Below are 15128 nucleotides of genomic sequence, written 5' to 3'. Positions count from 1 at the left end.
TGGCTATGCCTGAGTACATATGTTGTTTCTGTAGACCATACATGTAGTCTGGCTAGTTATGTGAGCTTGCGTCGCCGCTCCTGGTTGACATGTCGCTTGCTCGGCTGGGACTGCCACGCGGCGAAATCGAGGCTGCAGGAGACTGCGAAGACCAGGAAGGAGAGCGAATGGCCAGTCCGAGCCCTTTCAGATTGGTTGTGGTACCGTTTAGTCCAGCAGGTGGACCAGCATGTCGCAGACCTGCACGCGACACAGAACGGCGGAGCATCTCACCGGATCCATCAAGGGCAACTAGAAACCGTGCAAGCTGTGCACAAAGTTCCCAGTCAGTTTTTTGCGATGCCAATATCATTAATCTGACAACATAATCTTCGACTGGGGCGTCGTGGCCCTCTGCTTCGTCTTCAAATGCTTGTAAGACGAGTAAATAGCCCACAGCGGTTTTCAGGGAATTCAGTTTAAGCGCTTGTTCAAAGAGATCCTTTGGAGGGGGGAGGTAGGCAAAAAGCGTACGCCATGATCGAAGCTCTGTTTTACGTGTACATTGGACAATGATATCCAGGTACACGCTAGGCGGAACAGATGCCTGAAGGAAGGAGATAACGGAGGGAAGAAGAGGGTCGTGTCTTGGAGTTTGGTCATCAAGTTTGCTTTCTTGCGCTACTTTATCATCTTCTTCGTCGAGGACGTGGTGGAGAAGGATTTCAAGCGCATGCGGAAAGTACGAAAGGTGGGAGAAATATTGACACAGTGAGTGTGCCGAAGGGATGTCACCCTGGACTAGGCTGTGCTGAAGGAAGTACGGAAGGAAGAGATGTGTCTGTTATAAAATTAGCAAGACTATAACTAGCGCAGGGTTCAAAACCTACCCGGATAGCGAATTTGAGAACCACAAATGTGATATCGCGCCGTTGTATTGTTTCCGGTTCCACCCCAAGTACAATCCCTTTGTTTAACAGCACTGAAAGGGGGTAAAAATCCAAGGGCACTTCGATAGATTTCGGCACGTCCTCTCGTTGTAAAACTTCCTGGACATCACCCCAAGCCGTGAGATCTTTCCCGGAAAATGTCCAAAGAGAATCACGTAAGGACAGATTGCTGTGATATTGGTTGAGGGCCAACTCTGCAGCTGGACTAGGCGGGAGTGATTCCTCTACAGGTGGAGCGAAATTGAACGATAGCTGATCGCGCATCAAGATGTAATACTCGACGTCGTGTGATACCACGCGCATATCATATTTGAGTTCTCCGGAGTCCGACATGGATGGTTGGAGGAGCACTAGGTTCCCGTCGACTAGTAGGAGCACGGCTGCTACCTTCACATCGTGGGCCGGGTCCCCGTTCCCTACAGAAGTCAGCATTTGGTTCTCGAGAAAGAAAGAAAAAAGGACATCATATATGGTTCAACTTACGCAATTGGTCTTCAGGTAACACCCAGCTGATAGATCGAACACGGGTGGGTGCCCGCACAATTCCGTGGAAGGCGATCTGGCCAACCGGGACGAGCGTGATTCGGGATTGCGTCGAATTAATTATATAATGATATAGGATATTCTCGTAAGTGTAGACGAGTAGGGAATCCTCGCCGGATGGGCCGATAAAAACCACAGGCGAGGGAAGATATTCTATATGAAGAATAGAATAGTTGTTTAATGGAAGCTCGCGGGAAAACATGCATAGCTGTTACAACGTTAGTATACGCCATGTTGCAGAGACCCAAGGAACTAACCTCGTAAGAGCCATCACGATCAATAGCCGCGATTAAAATATGGCCATACCAGCACATTCCGCCCCGAACAGTGAATGAATTTTCGACCTTGGAATCTTCGAATACCTTCCAGCGGCCACTGTTCACGCTATAGTGCGCAAGGCCACGCTTTCCTGCAATGGCGACATATCTTCCATCTTGGGATACAGAACTGGCGCGGATAGGCCATTGTGAGTGAAGGTAGGCGGGTGGATACTGGGCGTGATGCCATAGTGAGTCTTTGCCAGAGATTGTTATGAGATCCGGGAGATCGTGTCCTCGGTAAATGATTACTTCTGTTGACGTTTGCAATAAGCCCCTGGCAAGATTGGCAGAGGAATAGCACCCAGTCAACGCGCTTCGGGCTGTTTCGAGAATCCACAAGCGTCGGTCATCCTGGGCAGTCAAGATGATGTCTGAACCCCCACCTATCCAGCAACCGTGTGACGCACCAGTCAACCAGTCCTCACCATTAGAGGTAGCAAGCGATTGATCAATCGAAAAGCTGTTCCCGCCAGGCTTGCCGAATACGCTCCACGTTGTCCAACCATGCTCGTAGCCCGCGAAAAGACAGTAACCGTCCGGCGAGTAGCACATGAATGTTAGCTCACCAGTTGTATTCGGAGAGGCAGGCGGTTCGAGCTTGTGTGACAGAGGAACGTTCCCCAGATAGTCCTTCGCCGTGTAGACGAGGACATCGCCGTTGACACAGCTGACAGTGAGCAGTGAAAAGCGAGCATTCACTGTAACCCTAACAGCTTTATTGTCATCGCTAGTTGGGGTATGAAAGCAGTGGCCATTGAATAAGCCTTTATGAGATTCGGATTCTTGTGATAACTCGGAGACACGTTGAACAGCGTAAGCGTGGCCCTCATTGGTCACCCATACCATCAGGTTTATTGCACGGTCATACACCATATCAGCAATAGATGTCCGCTTTGAGACACCTAGAACTCTGCTTAAAAGCTCCGACGTTGTTTGTGTACCGTGCTCGTCAGGTGTCCATCGTATGCATTGAATTGCAGCGGGCTTCACAGTCGCAACCACAAGCTCATTGTCTAATGCTAGAGCCTTCATAATTCCAGATTCTATTTTAATTGCCATTCGAAATCGAATACTGACATCGTGTATGCTGCTAGAGTCTTCATCGGCTGAGATGCGGGCTAGTTGTTGACGGCGAGAGGCGCTGCTCTGGTCGTACTGCTGTTGGTAAACACGGGAATTGGAGTCCGTCGCAACGGTATAGGTAAGTAGATAGCCTTTCAGTGTCTGAACAACAAGGATTGTCGCATCAGGACGCATAAGGAGGGCAACATTGGCGCCATAGGTTTCCAGTGATGTCGATGACCGAGAAAAGGCCGCAACAACAGCAGTGGGCTTGAATCGGTCAGCCTCCAAACAACACGCAATACCATTTTAACATACCCTAGTTTGCCATATGGCTATCGAAGAGTCGGACATCGTCGCAAACATATGACCGGTTCGAGAAACGCAGAGACCCCTTATTGCTTCATCTGCCCATTGCGACGACGGCGCCGTTTGGGGATGGGATGTGGAGCCATTGCTCTGATTCAGCGGTTGATCCTGTTCAGCGTACTCTGCGGATGTGTCCTCGCGGGTTGAATCGTCAGCATCGTCTGGTAGCGGTGCAGGAATCCCAGGGCCGTTGATTGCATAGACCCTGGGGACTCCGTTTGGCCAGTACATGGCTCTTGAGAAGCGGGATAGTTATGGAGAGTCGCGGTGGCAGATTTGGGCATCTTCGTCGGGTCCAGACACGCTATACCGCCGGAAACAGGACCTTTACAGCCCCAGTGCGTCCAATCATATTCACCAAGAACTTTCAACCGGTGATGTCGTGTGTAGATAGATGAGAGCTACCTTCTCCGCGTTCACCGCCCGATTTGGGACGCGGCCCGAGCAATCACGTGGGGGAAGCTGCACAAACAGTGCAAACAAGAAGATTTGAGATTCGCTGCCATTAAAAAATATCCCCGCATCACAGGCCGCCCCCCACTGCTTCTTGCCAGCTATACAAAGAAAACCCTCGAGCTTCAACAGACGCCAATCCCACCATCTGACATGGTAGGAACATCTTTAAGATACATTTATTGTATTTTACATTGGCACTTCAAATGCTAACATCGAATCTTCCAATTACCAGGCTCCCACCGAGTCAAAGAAGCGCCTAGCGCTAGCTATCATTGATTTCCTCAACACCAGCGTGAAAGATGGCACACTTACAACAGACGACGCCGAGTCCATCGAGATTGCCCAGTCATGCATTGCGGATACATTCAAGGTTGACCCGTCCGATGAGGCCGCTATGAAGGAAGCCCTAGGTGGACAGTCGCTCGCTAGCATTTACAGCGTCTACGAGAAGCTTCGCAACAAGGGCGGCGCTGCCGGCTCCTCCAGCGCTGAACCCCAGGCTGAGAAGAAACCACAGGCTGGCACTCCGACTCCCGAGTCCGACAAGTTAAAGTCCGAGGGTAACGCCGCCATGGCACGTAAGGAGTACAGCACTGCCATTGATCTTTACACAAAAGCCCTGGCCATCGCTCCGGCCAACCCCATCTACCTCTCCAACCGTGCTGCTGCGTACTCTGCATCTGGAAAGCCTGAGAAGGCCGCGGAGGATGCCGAGGTCGCAACTACCGTTGACCCCAAGTACTCTAAGGCCTGGAGCCGCTTGGGTCTCGCCCGATTTGACTTGGCCGATTATCACGGAGCCAAACAAGCCTACGAGAGCGGTATCGAGGCCGAAGGTAATGGTGGAAGCGAGGCGATGAAGAGGGGTCTTGAAACCTCCAAGAAGAAGATCGAAGAGGCTAGCCGCGGGCCTGAGCCCCCTGCAGACACCGTTGACGATGCACCTGGTGCGTCCCGAGGTGGTGGCGGCGGTGGCATGCCTGACCTTTCTTCCCTCGCTAGCATGCTAGGCGGTGGTGGTGGTGCCGGCGGCGGCGGTGGTATGCCAGATCTCGGATCTATGATGAACAATCCTATGTTTGCTAGCATGGCCCAAAACCTCATGAGCAACCCAGAAATGCTCAACAACTTGATGAGCAACCCCCAGCTGCGACAAATGGCCCAGAACTTCGGCCAAGGCGGTGGTATGCCTGACATGTCAAGCTTGATGAGCGACCCAAGCATCGCTGATATGTAAGTGTTTAAAACTCCTGATATCTCCACTCGCTCCACGACACTGACTTGAGTTATAGGGCCCGGAATTTCATGGGTGGTGGTGCTGGACGTGGTGGTGGATCTCAATAGTTTATACATTCGTCCCCAACTTAACGTTCATGTTGATGCCCGAATTATTATCATTCCCTTATGACAATGTCTCGGTACATACCTATTTTAAATCTGACTATAGTGTTAAGAATATAGACGTAGCTTTAGGTTACGTATTTACTGGTTCAGCTTTTTCTGGAGCTTTCAAGACATTTAATATATTTTTAGAGTGTACCATCGAGCGAGTAGTAGTAACACATGTTGCACAGAAAATAAAGCACAAGACACGCTGGGCCAAGGCCCTGATGCAATAGCATTAATCAGAAGAGCGGAGGATGGTGATGGAATAGCCAGCCAAAAAGAACACCATGCGCCATCGAGAGCCAGAAGGATAAAATCATGAGATTCCGAGGGATGGTTCTTTCGGCATTTTAGGAAAGGGACGCTAATGCCTCACTCCAAAATCCGACAAAACAATAATCAGATACAAATACATGAACCTCAAAGACTAAAATCGAATCGATGATCCTGGGAAAACGTCGATGAGAATGGTTACTATAAAATCATAGCGTGATGTGCCAGTCCAACTGGCCTCTATTCAGAATTGGTAATATTGTACAGTCGGATATATCAGACAGTCGAGAAGAGGAGAAACGGATCGGAAATAAAAGAAGTAGGTCATAATAGATCGCCGCGGATTTGAGTGAAGTGGTGTAATGTTCGAGGAGTAACGGTGGTTGTTTTAGATGTAGTCCCGAGCAGCCTTCTGCAGTTCAATCAACCTCCATCCCTTTGTCTCGGGGTTGTTCACATCCTCAGGAATTCTCGTGAGTCCCATGACATATGAGACCAGTTGGACCTTGTCCTCCATCCCAGCGGCAAGCTCGTTCGTCTTGGTGTTTCTGTAAACGTGGACTTCTTGCGTACGGCACATTACCACGAAGACGGGGATATCACCGGGATCCAGCATACGGGCGCTCATAACATCCACTCCACGGATATCAAGGATACGGCCGTCTGACTTCAGGCCGGCAGTGGTGATTTGTTTGGTTAGGGCGGCATAGACACTAAATTGTGCGTCTGAAAGCCAAAGCTTGAGGGTTTCGACGTCTCCCTTGACGTAGGCGTCAAGAACCTCGGGAAGGATATATTCACGCATTTCCCGTAGGAATGATTCCATCTGGAAAGTAGGATCCATTTCACGGAACCTTTTGACAACCTGAGCAGTCTCGTTCTCAGCAAAGAAACCGGCAACCCGGTCTGAAATACTGCGTGCCGTGCTAATCAGAGGGTTCTCTGACTCATTGTATGTTTCTTTTAGGGTGAAGAGCTTCTGCATCATGGGATTCGAATCTTTGAAATCGCGCCAGCTTTCTTTCCAAGCTGAATCTTTGTGGAGCGTCACATTTGTTCCGGCGCTATTAAAAAAAAAGGTCAGAAACTAGAATAAAGTGATTTGGAAGCGAGGGGATGCATACTTGGGATCTTCGACCATAGGCCCAGACTTCCGGCGTCCAGACTTGGCTTCCATCTCTTCACGCTGTTGCCTTTGTCGCCGACGCTCCTCCTTCTCGATCCAGCCACCGTACCGCGAGCTGCTGCCATCATCAATGGCTTGCTTTACACCTCCAACGGCGGTCTTGTAAGCTTCGGTTTCTCGCACGGGGCGCGTTGCTTTATCGAGTCCAGAGGCAGTCACATTGACACCCTTCCGGAGCCCTTTAACAACAGGGGTGTTCCACGTCCACGAAGCGCTTTTGCCGATAACGCGACCTGTTCCTTTCAGGGCAGTTGAAGTTCGCGTGGAAGCTGCTCCTGATGCAGCCTCATAGGCAGCACGAGCACGCTTAACGTTTTCGTTCTCGGTGAACTGATTGGCCGAGGAGGCAAGAGCCTTTGTTGACTCGTTCCACTCTTTGGAAGCCTTAAACTCCGTCTGTAAGGTATCCCGGAAAACTTGCCACGGAGACTTGTCACCATGGGGAGGAGGGGGGGGCGCATCCTCCTTCTTCTCCTCGGACTTTTCCTCATCCTTTGATTCGTCCTTCTTCTCGTCCTTTGATTCTTTGGACTTATTTTCACCCTGCTGTTCCTGTTTTTGTTGCAACCGAGGTGTGCCGACATGGAAGGATCTAGTCAGGTGAAGGGAGGCGTAGGGGGAAAGAAGGCGAGAAACCGGAGGGTTGGCACTATCCGTTGAACGTGCAATCGCGTATAAAGGAGACTGAATCAAGGGCCGCTGTATAGCGATCGCGTTCGCAGCTGTCGTCCTCAAAGCGGACGTTGGAGATCGCAGAGCGGCCACCCGAACGGTGGCCGACATCCTATTAGCTGCAATCATGCTCTGTAGTAAAGAAAAGAAAGCAGAGAATAAAGCAGCAGGAAGGGATTAAATGGTATAAAGCGCGAAAGAGCCCCAAGGGGAAGGGGGAGCCTAAGAAATGGGTATTGAAAGGTGAGGCGAGAGAGAAAGCGATGTCGGCAACGGTTGATGATGGGAAAAAAGTCGAGCTGTAGACGCCAAGAATCGAAAATTCGGCCTTCTTCCGCCGCCTTCACCTTTCCCGAACCATTGCGGCTACGCTTATTATCCAGCCCAACAAGTCGTGCCTGTGCCATTAATATTTTTCGCTTTTGGATTTTGAATTCCATATTGCAAAAATTGCCTACATAGCCAGACCATCTGCTGAAGGGCTGTAGGCAGATCGTTGCGCTCCCCCCCCAAGACCCAGACCCAGACCTCCTCTCGACCGATTCCCCAGCTCATCGTCTCGCGAGCACTCCAATTCAAGATGAACAACACATTTACGCACGCGTTGGCGCGAGCTATTCCGTCGGCTGGTCGACACTGCCAGCCTAGGGCGTCCCTCTTCCGTCAAGCAAGAGTTTTCTCCACGACACCCCGTATTTCCGAATCGCCCGACGAGACACCCAGTGCGCTAGGGCGAGCATTTCAAGCTGCACGACTAGAGGAAGCGGCCCAGGATAACTCACCGGAGTCCGCACTCACTAAGATGATGCGCGGGAGCAGGGCCCCAGTGAGCGCAGACTATTCGAAGATGGCTCAGAGTCTAGAGGCCGAGATGCTTAAACGCCCATATTCCGACCATGCTCCTCCGCACCGCCTCCACGTTTTATCGCATAGACGCAATACGATACTGACTCTCACACGACCAAACGGCAGTCCACTGATGTCGATGGGTACCGGGGCTCTGGGTTTCCGAAAAGCTCGTCGGGGAGGTTATGACCCAGGGCTCCAAATATCTAGCCATGTCTTCGCGCAGATCCAGGAAAGGGGTCTTCTATTGGAAATCAAAAGCCTAGAGATTATCTTTCGTGGCTTTCATTTGGGACGGCAGGCCTTCGTTAAGGCATTGCTGGGCAATGAGGGGAGGAACATTCGGGGGTTGGTATGCCGAGTGTCAGACTCGACTAGGATAAAATTTGGCGGAGCAAGGAGCCCAACAGTCCGCAGACTATGAAACCTCCTTTCACTATTTTGCCTTCAATCTCATTGCATGATGTCCAACGCTTGCAAGACCTCAGTGCATCTTGACAGCCTCAGGAGATCGCGGGATTCAAAGGGGACAGCAAATTTCCGTTAAACACACAGGTCAGCTATACACAGCTTGCTTCGAGGCAAGACGAGGGGCCTGGTATTTGTAGTCTAGCCGATCCATGTATATTAACTTCCATTTTCCTTGTTCAAGAGTACCAGCTTCTTGTATCCAGCGATAAGAAGAATAAGAGTCCAGAACATTTGATTTCCATATCGGGTATAGTGCGGAGAGCTGCCAGGTCCCAACTGCAGGAAAGCTGTTGACTGAACTCCTCCTGATCCCGGTTTCAATCCGTTTGTGAATTTGCCATTGCACCCAATTTTTTGAATCATCCCTGTTTTAATACAAATATACTATTCCTGTTCCTCTTCCGGCTGTCGTGCCTGCTACCTAAGTTGTTCCCGCTGCCTGAGGGCGGATGCGCCTGAGCTGTCTCCCTACGTCGATCCGGCGAACGTTCCTTTCTGAGAGTTCGACTGAGGCGGCTTGATGAGCGCCAGATCATCTCCAACGGGCCGTCGTCCAGGATCGCTTGGATGCACCCTCTAAACCCTTTCCTCCGGGCCTTCTTTCGGAGCACTGTGCCCGGGCAGTGTGTCCCAATCGAGAATCATGTACGGCTTCCCCTCTTGAGCCGCACGTTAGAGTAGAATTAATGAAACGCGTTCTAGGTTCTCCTCGTCCCCGTGAGTGAATCCTTAATTGGATCGCGCGATCGCGAATCGTCCCTATTCTACTCCGACCTCGTCGTCTCGGAAGAATTCCTAGGCAGCCACACCTTGCGAATACCGGTTTCAAGTGGAGCGGGAGGAAGAGATGATCCAAGTGTCCGCGATGGGAGGGGAAAAGCGAAACAAGTGACCACCGCCAATGGGAGGACAGTGATACTGAGAGACAACTCGGTTTATAGCAATAAGGGTGAGAGCACCTGTAATGTCCGCTCAAATGCCATTGCGCCTAACAATGAACCCAGGCTTCAAGTCGTTGAACCAGGCACAGTTGCTGTCCGATGCTTTATACTACGCCCCCACGGGTGACTCCCAGCCATGGCTTGTATACCTCATCTCCAAGCCACTTGTGGGCTCCTTCGAACCCGCGAAAATCATCCCTGCCGTGGTCCCTGGAACCGTCAACGCCAGCCGCTCACAGGTCAGCGGGAAACCTGGCGAACAATCTGGTCCTACGGCCTCCTCGCCTCCGAAGAAGGAAATAAGAACGTTCGGAGAGCTTCTGGCTCATTTCCCGATGATTGCGAGACAGATGCAGCCGGGGCTGGAAAGGCTTTTTAGGGAATTTGGAAAGGAACTAGGGAAGCCCTTGCCCCCGCCACCATCGCGGTCGCCAATGTTGGAGGACGGTGAATACAGTCGATCTCGTGAGGATTTACTTGTAGATGAAGCCAGCTCTGTTAAGAGTTCATCGTCACGCCGCAGCAGAGGTCTTCCCTTTAATTCTGAAGAATATTTCGAAGACGACGAGGACTTGATGCGCCGCAGCTTAGAGACAGCTGTTACTGCCGCAATTGACTTATTTCGGCTGGTTGATCAACAACAGTTATCTCTTCTTGGAGCGACTACCGACCTGACAGGGCCAATAGTCGAGGGCTTTATTGAACGATATGTTGCCGAACAAGTTCACGAATCGCTGTTATTTCCTCGCTTATGCAGTTTTCGCCAACCAGAAGACATGGAACTAGATTCTAGGATTCGCCAAATGGAGTATGTCGACGTGTCCCAAGTTGGTCTTACAGTTGAGGGTGGCCGGGATGGTAAGCGCGAACTTTTGTTGCGGCTTGGTAGGGCAGTGGAAGAGTTTCGCAAAATCCTGGATGCAAAGTGTCCTCACGATATGCTCAATACGCTTCTGGAGACAGTGAAGGTCTTATCGTATCCGGGCGAATACAATAAAAGCGATGAGAAAGAATCTGCACCTGTGACGATAAATGCGGATATTTTGGTATCATTATTGCTGGTCGTGGTGATTAGATCGCAAGTGAAACATTTACACGCCCGATTGCTGTACATGCAGCACTTTATCTACGTCGACGACGTTGATAGTGGGGAAATGGGTTATGCTTTGAGCACCTTTGAAGCGGTCCTTACATATCTAATGACTGATCCTGCAGGGATCCGAAGAGCAAGCATCCGGAATAAGCGCCTATGGAATGCGACAAAGGCTGGGCGTGTTGCCGATATGAAAGCTATTCTAGAACCAGATGGCGACCATGAATCACTATACGATACCTGTGACACCGCCGACCCCCAGAGCCAGCCACTAGAGGATGCACGGCCTAACCGACAGGCTTTACGGACACCTCCGCTATTGGACAACCATATATACTTAGGCGATGAGCGAGAAATCGCAGATGCGCCATCAGATGCTCCGCTCGCGCACGTATTCCCATTTCAGACATGGGAGAACTCATCTCCTACTCGGGAAACGAGACCTCCCATCAAACGAGTATCTATGGATGTCCGTAGCATATCGGAGTCGTCGGGTGTTTCGTTCCTCTCACGCTCCACTACCATGAACTCAATTGGTACGGCCATCGAAGGGGATAGCTCTATCGAAACGCTGGTCAAGACCCAGGATCCTCGTGGCGATTCTATATTGATGATGGCGGTTGAAGGCCACCGTTCTGAGGCCCTCAAGTACCTTTTAAGCTTGGATGAATATTACTCGGTACATGACGTGCTCGACGATACAAACACCGATGGAACGACTTTACTCAGTGCTGCCGTCCAGCTTGCTATGGATGAGATCGTCGATATTTTGCTCAACTACCTTACAGAGACCGCCGATGGAGATGCCATTGTTGCTTACCTACGAAGGTGCGATGAGCGAGGGCGTACCGTCGCCCATTATTTGTTTAGCATTCCCCCGGTGATGCGAAGACTTAAAGGCTTACTTCCGTGGCGTCAACGTGACAAGCATGGACAAACTCCGCTTTTCGCTCTATGCAGGTCGTACGATCACCCTGATTATAAGACGATGGTGAACGAGGCGCTCACCGCAGCCCAAGAGTCCCAGGGAGATGGGAAGCCTTTACATCTGGACGACCACATTGACTCTAAAGGCAACACCTTGTTGCATATCGTCAGTGACCCTGAGATTACAATTCGCATACTCAGGGAAAGTGACTGCGACCCAAATGCCACCAATGACAAGAAGTTCACACCATTGATGATGGCCAGTAAATACGGCCGGGTTGACCAAGTGCGCATCCTCTTTTCGGACTCCAGAGTGGACATCCACGTCAAAGAAGCTCGGGGGTTGACTGCTATCGAGTTGGCTAAGGATGATGAGGTGCGCAACCGCATCGACGACCTGATTCTCCTCTCCAACCCGCCATCATCCCATGATGCGTCTTCCGGGCGTGTCACCACAGTGGTCCGCTCCTTTTTTGTTGAGGATGCAACTGTTCGATTTGTCCTCAAGTCTGGCGCGCCCATGCGACCAACTGATGGGCAAAATGTACCTGCACATACTAAGATGTACACTGTCACGACCTGTCGCCGCACGTTTGCTGATTTTGAGACTCTGGCCGCGTGCCTCGCCCTTGAGCATCCTGCCTCTTATCTGCCGTCTCTGACCGACTTTCGCAACCCTTTCCAAATACATTCGAAGCCATCTCGCGCTGTTCTTCATAACATGCAAGATAGACTTGATAGGTTTTTGAAGATTCTTCTTTCCCATCCTACGTTCGCCACGCACGAGCTCTTGTGGGAGTTTATCCTAGTTCCAGAGCTACAACCTCAAATGATGACAGAAAGATCCCATCGCAAAGCTCAAGCTTTCGCCGAGTCCATCGTCGAGGACCACGATCCCATCACAGAAGACGGCATCCGCGAGGCAGAGAACTTCATTTCCCATGCTCAGGATATAGTCCGCACAACCCACTCCCACACGCGCACGCTCCTTCGCCGCGGCCACGCCCTCAGGAACGCCGCCTCAGACATCGCCGACGCCGTGTCACTCTGTTCATCCGCCATCTCAACCTTAAAAGAGCCCACCAACGCGCTTCCCCGATCTCACATCGATGCATTCTCTCGCTACGCCTTTTGCCTATCAACCTCTTCATCAGACTCCTCCCCACTCCTCCAATTCCTTTCCACTCTCAGCTCAATCGACACAACCACGTCCGCAATACTCACCTCGCTCTCCCGCCCCATCTCCCTAATCTCCTCCCTCAACTCTACAAGCCGCAACCTTGCCCGCTCGCGCTCCGCGCTCGCCTCCTCATCTCTTCCCCGCAAGTTCAACCTCAACTTCCCGGGCCTCGAGGAATCTCGCATCCGCTCCACCCGCGACCTGCAACAGAAAATCACCACCTCGGAGACCCAAATTGCCCGCCTAGCCAGCGAAATATCCTGGAACAGGGACGTCGTGGTCAGCGAGCTCGCCGGCTGGACCTCATGGCGCGAGCAGATTGGCCGCGACGCTATCCGCTCGTTCGTGAAGTCTACACTTGTCCGCGAGAAGGAACGAAAGAAGAGGCTCGAGCGTTGTTTAAGGAGCGTGAGGGAGATTAGCAAGAAGCAAGAGGGCTGACTTGACTTCTTACCATGATTTAATGGTTGCTGATACATACACTGTGATTGATTAGCCTTTGGCTGCTCATGTTATAGATAGATATTAGGTGCTGTAGACATACTTACGCAACTTTTTTTTATGGCTAGCTATCTATGTCGATAAGTGTTTATATGATAATGATGAGATGACACCGGAAATGTTTCACCGTATACATAATGTAGTGCATCGAGTAATTCGGTTTAAATGCACTGTCCGTTTTAGAAGCCCTTAGGAATATAGAGCCAGAGGCCACAGGTGTATATATTTATCTATCCTGGTCCTAATTTTTGAGCTTGAATCTTATGTTTATTGTCCCCAACACTCGCACATACCAGGCGCGGTCATCTAACTATATGTATTCGCTATTCTAGTCTAATAACTAATCTAATAGGAGGTATAGAATCAGCCAAAAGATATAGGAGACCCACCAAGGTTTCAATGGCCAGACAACTGAATTCAAGCACGCCCGCTATGCCCTTTAAACAGTTCAAGCCATTCGATACCAGGCGGGAAAATGAATGTATATCCCGGCATGAGTAATTTTAGGATACACAAGTGATAAAGCAATTGTAGAAAAAAGATGTCTGTCAAAAGCTGAACAGAGGAGAATTGCTTGGTTTTATTGATGGCAGTCGAAACAGCGACCTTCTGAGACTCTGGGACGGCGTAACCTCTGCTTCAGTTGTATCCTGGTCCAGTTCCGGGTACCTGAGATCAGCCGGTGCAGCAAGTGTATGGGGCAATTCGGTTCCTAAAGTCGTCCCATCTTGAGAATCAGGAATGGCTGTCCGTGAAACAACAGACCTTAAGGGAGAAGGAACAACGACAATCTGCTTCGCAATCGAGCCAGAGCGGCCACTGTCAGCATCGCCCAACACACCAAGATGGCGTGAAGCCCCGGTTTTCATGGTCGTTGCGGCAGACTTGAGTTTCTGGACGGGAGCACTGACGATAGAGGCACGAGGTTTATTGCGACTTGTACAGAAAACACGGACAACTTGGCCATCGCTCTCCTCTTCGACCATATATGATCGAGCAGAGGTATTCTTGCAGAACATCAAGCTCTCTCTCCTCCGTCGCGCCTCGTCTAGTGCATTGTTATCGCCTTCCCTCTTGCGTCTCTGCCATCGACGGAATTTCTTGACCATCATCACAGTTAGGAGAATAAGGGCGGCAAGAGCGACAGCACTGAATATGCTTGATGCAGCAATAGAACCCTTCTCGTATTTCCAGTCCTTAGCCAAGGTCTTTTCTGTCTGGTTCAGTACTAGCGGAGCTGTTTTATTCTCAGATGGTGTCACTGGATCAGAATTGTTCTTTTCGGGGTTGGGACTACGTTTAAAAAGATCAGGGGAGGCGTGTGGGAATCTCGAGGGATCGTGCGAGTAGAGGTCACGGAAGGCCTCTGAGTGTGTTGCTCGACCGGGATTCACAGTCTGTACTGGCTGACGGATTACCGAGTGGGCTGTCTTTTCGTTATAAAGGATAGAAGTTCTAAATGAAGAACTGTAGATGTTAGCACCCATCCAATATAAAAGATATTATAGACTCACAATGACATTGAATAATGGGAACATTCAGCCAAGGCAAAAGGAATGATAATAAAATGTGAACTTTCTGGGAAATGCCTAGACAGGAAACATCGTTGATGAAGAATCATGTCGTGATAGCGACTTGGAGCTATGGAGGTATGTGGTACTGTGTCTGGCACAACAGGCAGGCACCCAGCACCCTGCGCAGCTTCCTATTTTGTAACGATAACAGTCTATATCTCCTAATTCCATCACCAGCAGTCTTTAATTAGTCTCACTGTACATACAGCACCTCAAAGCTCGAAAAAAAAGCCACAGCATCGGCACATTCGTTGTTGTGCTGGTGTTCCTGGCTGCTTTTCCTGGCTGCTTCTTGGAGCCAACCTTTTCGATAAGAGCGCGGCGCTGCTTAGTACTTACTGCGTACTCGAGTCATTGGTCTTCTCGTGTTTGGCACAGCAATTCAGGAGCACTTCAGTT

At 50.5% G+C, this 15128-nt stretch overlaps 6 protein-coding genes across 6 annotated transcripts; 3 read left to right on the top strand and 3 right to left on the bottom strand.

The window, feature by feature from the left end:
- Positions 1–52: 52 nt before the first annotated feature.
- Positions 53–3454, bottom strand: ASPVEDRAFT_49539 (RIC1 family protein; the record flags this gene model as incomplete). The annotated part of the gene is made up of 5 exons (XM_040814178.1): positions 53–820; positions 870–1345; positions 1413–1680; positions 1730–3124; positions 3173–3454. 5 exons carry the CDS (start codon positions 3452–3454, stop codon positions 53–55), a joined length of 3189 nt encoding a protein of 1062 aa, XP_040663318.1.
- Positions 3455–3741: 287 nt separating this feature from the next.
- Positions 3742–5065, top strand: ASPVEDRAFT_36977 (putative Hsc70 cochaperone (SGT)). Its single transcript, XM_040811344.1, has 3 exons — positions 3742–3832; positions 3912–4912; positions 4972–5065. The coding sequence occupies exons 1-3, from the start codon at positions 3830–3832 to the stop codon at positions 5021–5023; spliced, it is 1056 nt and encodes a 351-aa protein (XP_040663317.1). The 5' UTR covers positions 3742–3829; the 3' UTR covers positions 5024–5065.
- Positions 5066–5726: 661 nt separating this feature from the next.
- Positions 5727–7325, bottom strand: tim44 (protein translocase subunit TIM44; the record flags this gene model as incomplete). The annotated part of the gene is made up of 2 exons (XM_040814177.1): positions 5727–6402; positions 6463–7325. The coding sequence occupies 2 exons, from the start codon at positions 7323–7325 to the stop codon at positions 5727–5729; spliced, it is 1539 nt and encodes a 512-aa protein (XP_040663316.1).
- A 226-nt stretch (positions 7326–7551) lies between these two features.
- Positions 7552–8568, top strand: ASPVEDRAFT_299823 (mitochondrial 37S ribosomal protein uS11m). Its single transcript, XM_040810297.1, has one exon. It carries the CDS (start codon positions 7777–7779, stop codon positions 8464–8466), a length of 690 nt encoding a protein of 229 aa, XP_040663315.1. The 5' UTR covers positions 7552–7776; the 3' UTR covers positions 8467–8568.
- Positions 8569–8978: 410 nt separating this feature from the next.
- ASPVEDRAFT_299862 (putative VPS9 domain protein) lies at positions 8979–13169 on the top strand. Its single transcript, XM_040810298.1, has 3 exons — positions 8979–9158; positions 9216–9462; positions 9518–13169. Exons 1-3 carry the CDS (start codon positions 9081–9083, stop codon positions 13093–13095), a joined length of 3903 nt encoding a protein of 1300 aa, XP_040663314.1. The 5' UTR covers positions 8979–9080; the 3' UTR covers positions 13096–13169.
- A 387-nt stretch (positions 13170–13556) lies between these two features.
- On the bottom strand, positions 13557–14677 carry ASPVEDRAFT_68298 (uncharacterized protein; the record flags this gene model as incomplete). The annotated part of the gene is made up of 2 exons (XM_040815979.1): positions 13557–14622; positions 14670–14677. The coding sequence occupies 2 exons, from the start codon at positions 14675–14677 to the stop codon at positions 13704–13706; spliced, it is 927 nt and encodes a 308-aa protein (XP_040663313.1). The 3' UTR covers positions 13557–13703.
- Positions 14678–15128: the final 451 nt, after the last annotated feature.

The sequence above is a fragment of the Aspergillus versicolor genome, assembly GCF_001890125.1.
Source record: "Aspergillus versicolor CBS 583.65 unplaced genomic scaffold ASPVEscaffold_1, whole genome shotgun sequence".
NCBI classification, from domain to species: Eukaryota; Fungi; Ascomycota; class Eurotiomycetes; order Eurotiales; family Aspergillaceae; genus Aspergillus; species Aspergillus versicolor.
Note: the sequence above shows the minus strand (reverse complement) of the source record. Positions and strands in the feature narration are given on the sequence as shown.

What these genes read in the sequence shown, in the direction of transcription:
- ASPVEDRAFT_299862 (XM_040810298.1), top strand. Translation starts at nt 9,081, where the DNA reads ATGCACCCTCTAAACCCTTTCCTCCGGGCCTTCTTTCGGAGCACTGTG. An exon ending in GTGTCCCAATCGAGAATCAT is followed by an intron (nt 9,159 to 9,215) that starts GTACGGCTTCCC and finishes AACGCGTTCTAG; the next exon opens with GTTCTCCTCGTCCCCGTGAG. An exon ending in CTCGGTTTATAGCAATAAGG is followed by an intron (nt 9,463 to 9,517) that starts GTGAGAGCACCT and finishes CAATGAACCCAG; the next exon opens with GCTTCAAGTCGTTGAACCAG.
- ASPVEDRAFT_36977 (XM_040811344.1), top strand. An exon ending in GACCCAAGCATCGCTGATAT is followed by an intron (nt 4,913 to 4,971) that starts GTAAGTGTTTAA and finishes CTTGAGTTATAG; the next exon opens with GGCCCGGAATTTCATGGGTG.
- ASPVEDRAFT_299823 (XM_040810297.1), top strand. Translation starts at nt 7,777, where the DNA reads ATGAACAACACATTTACGCACGCGTTGGCGCGAGCTATTCCGTCGGCT.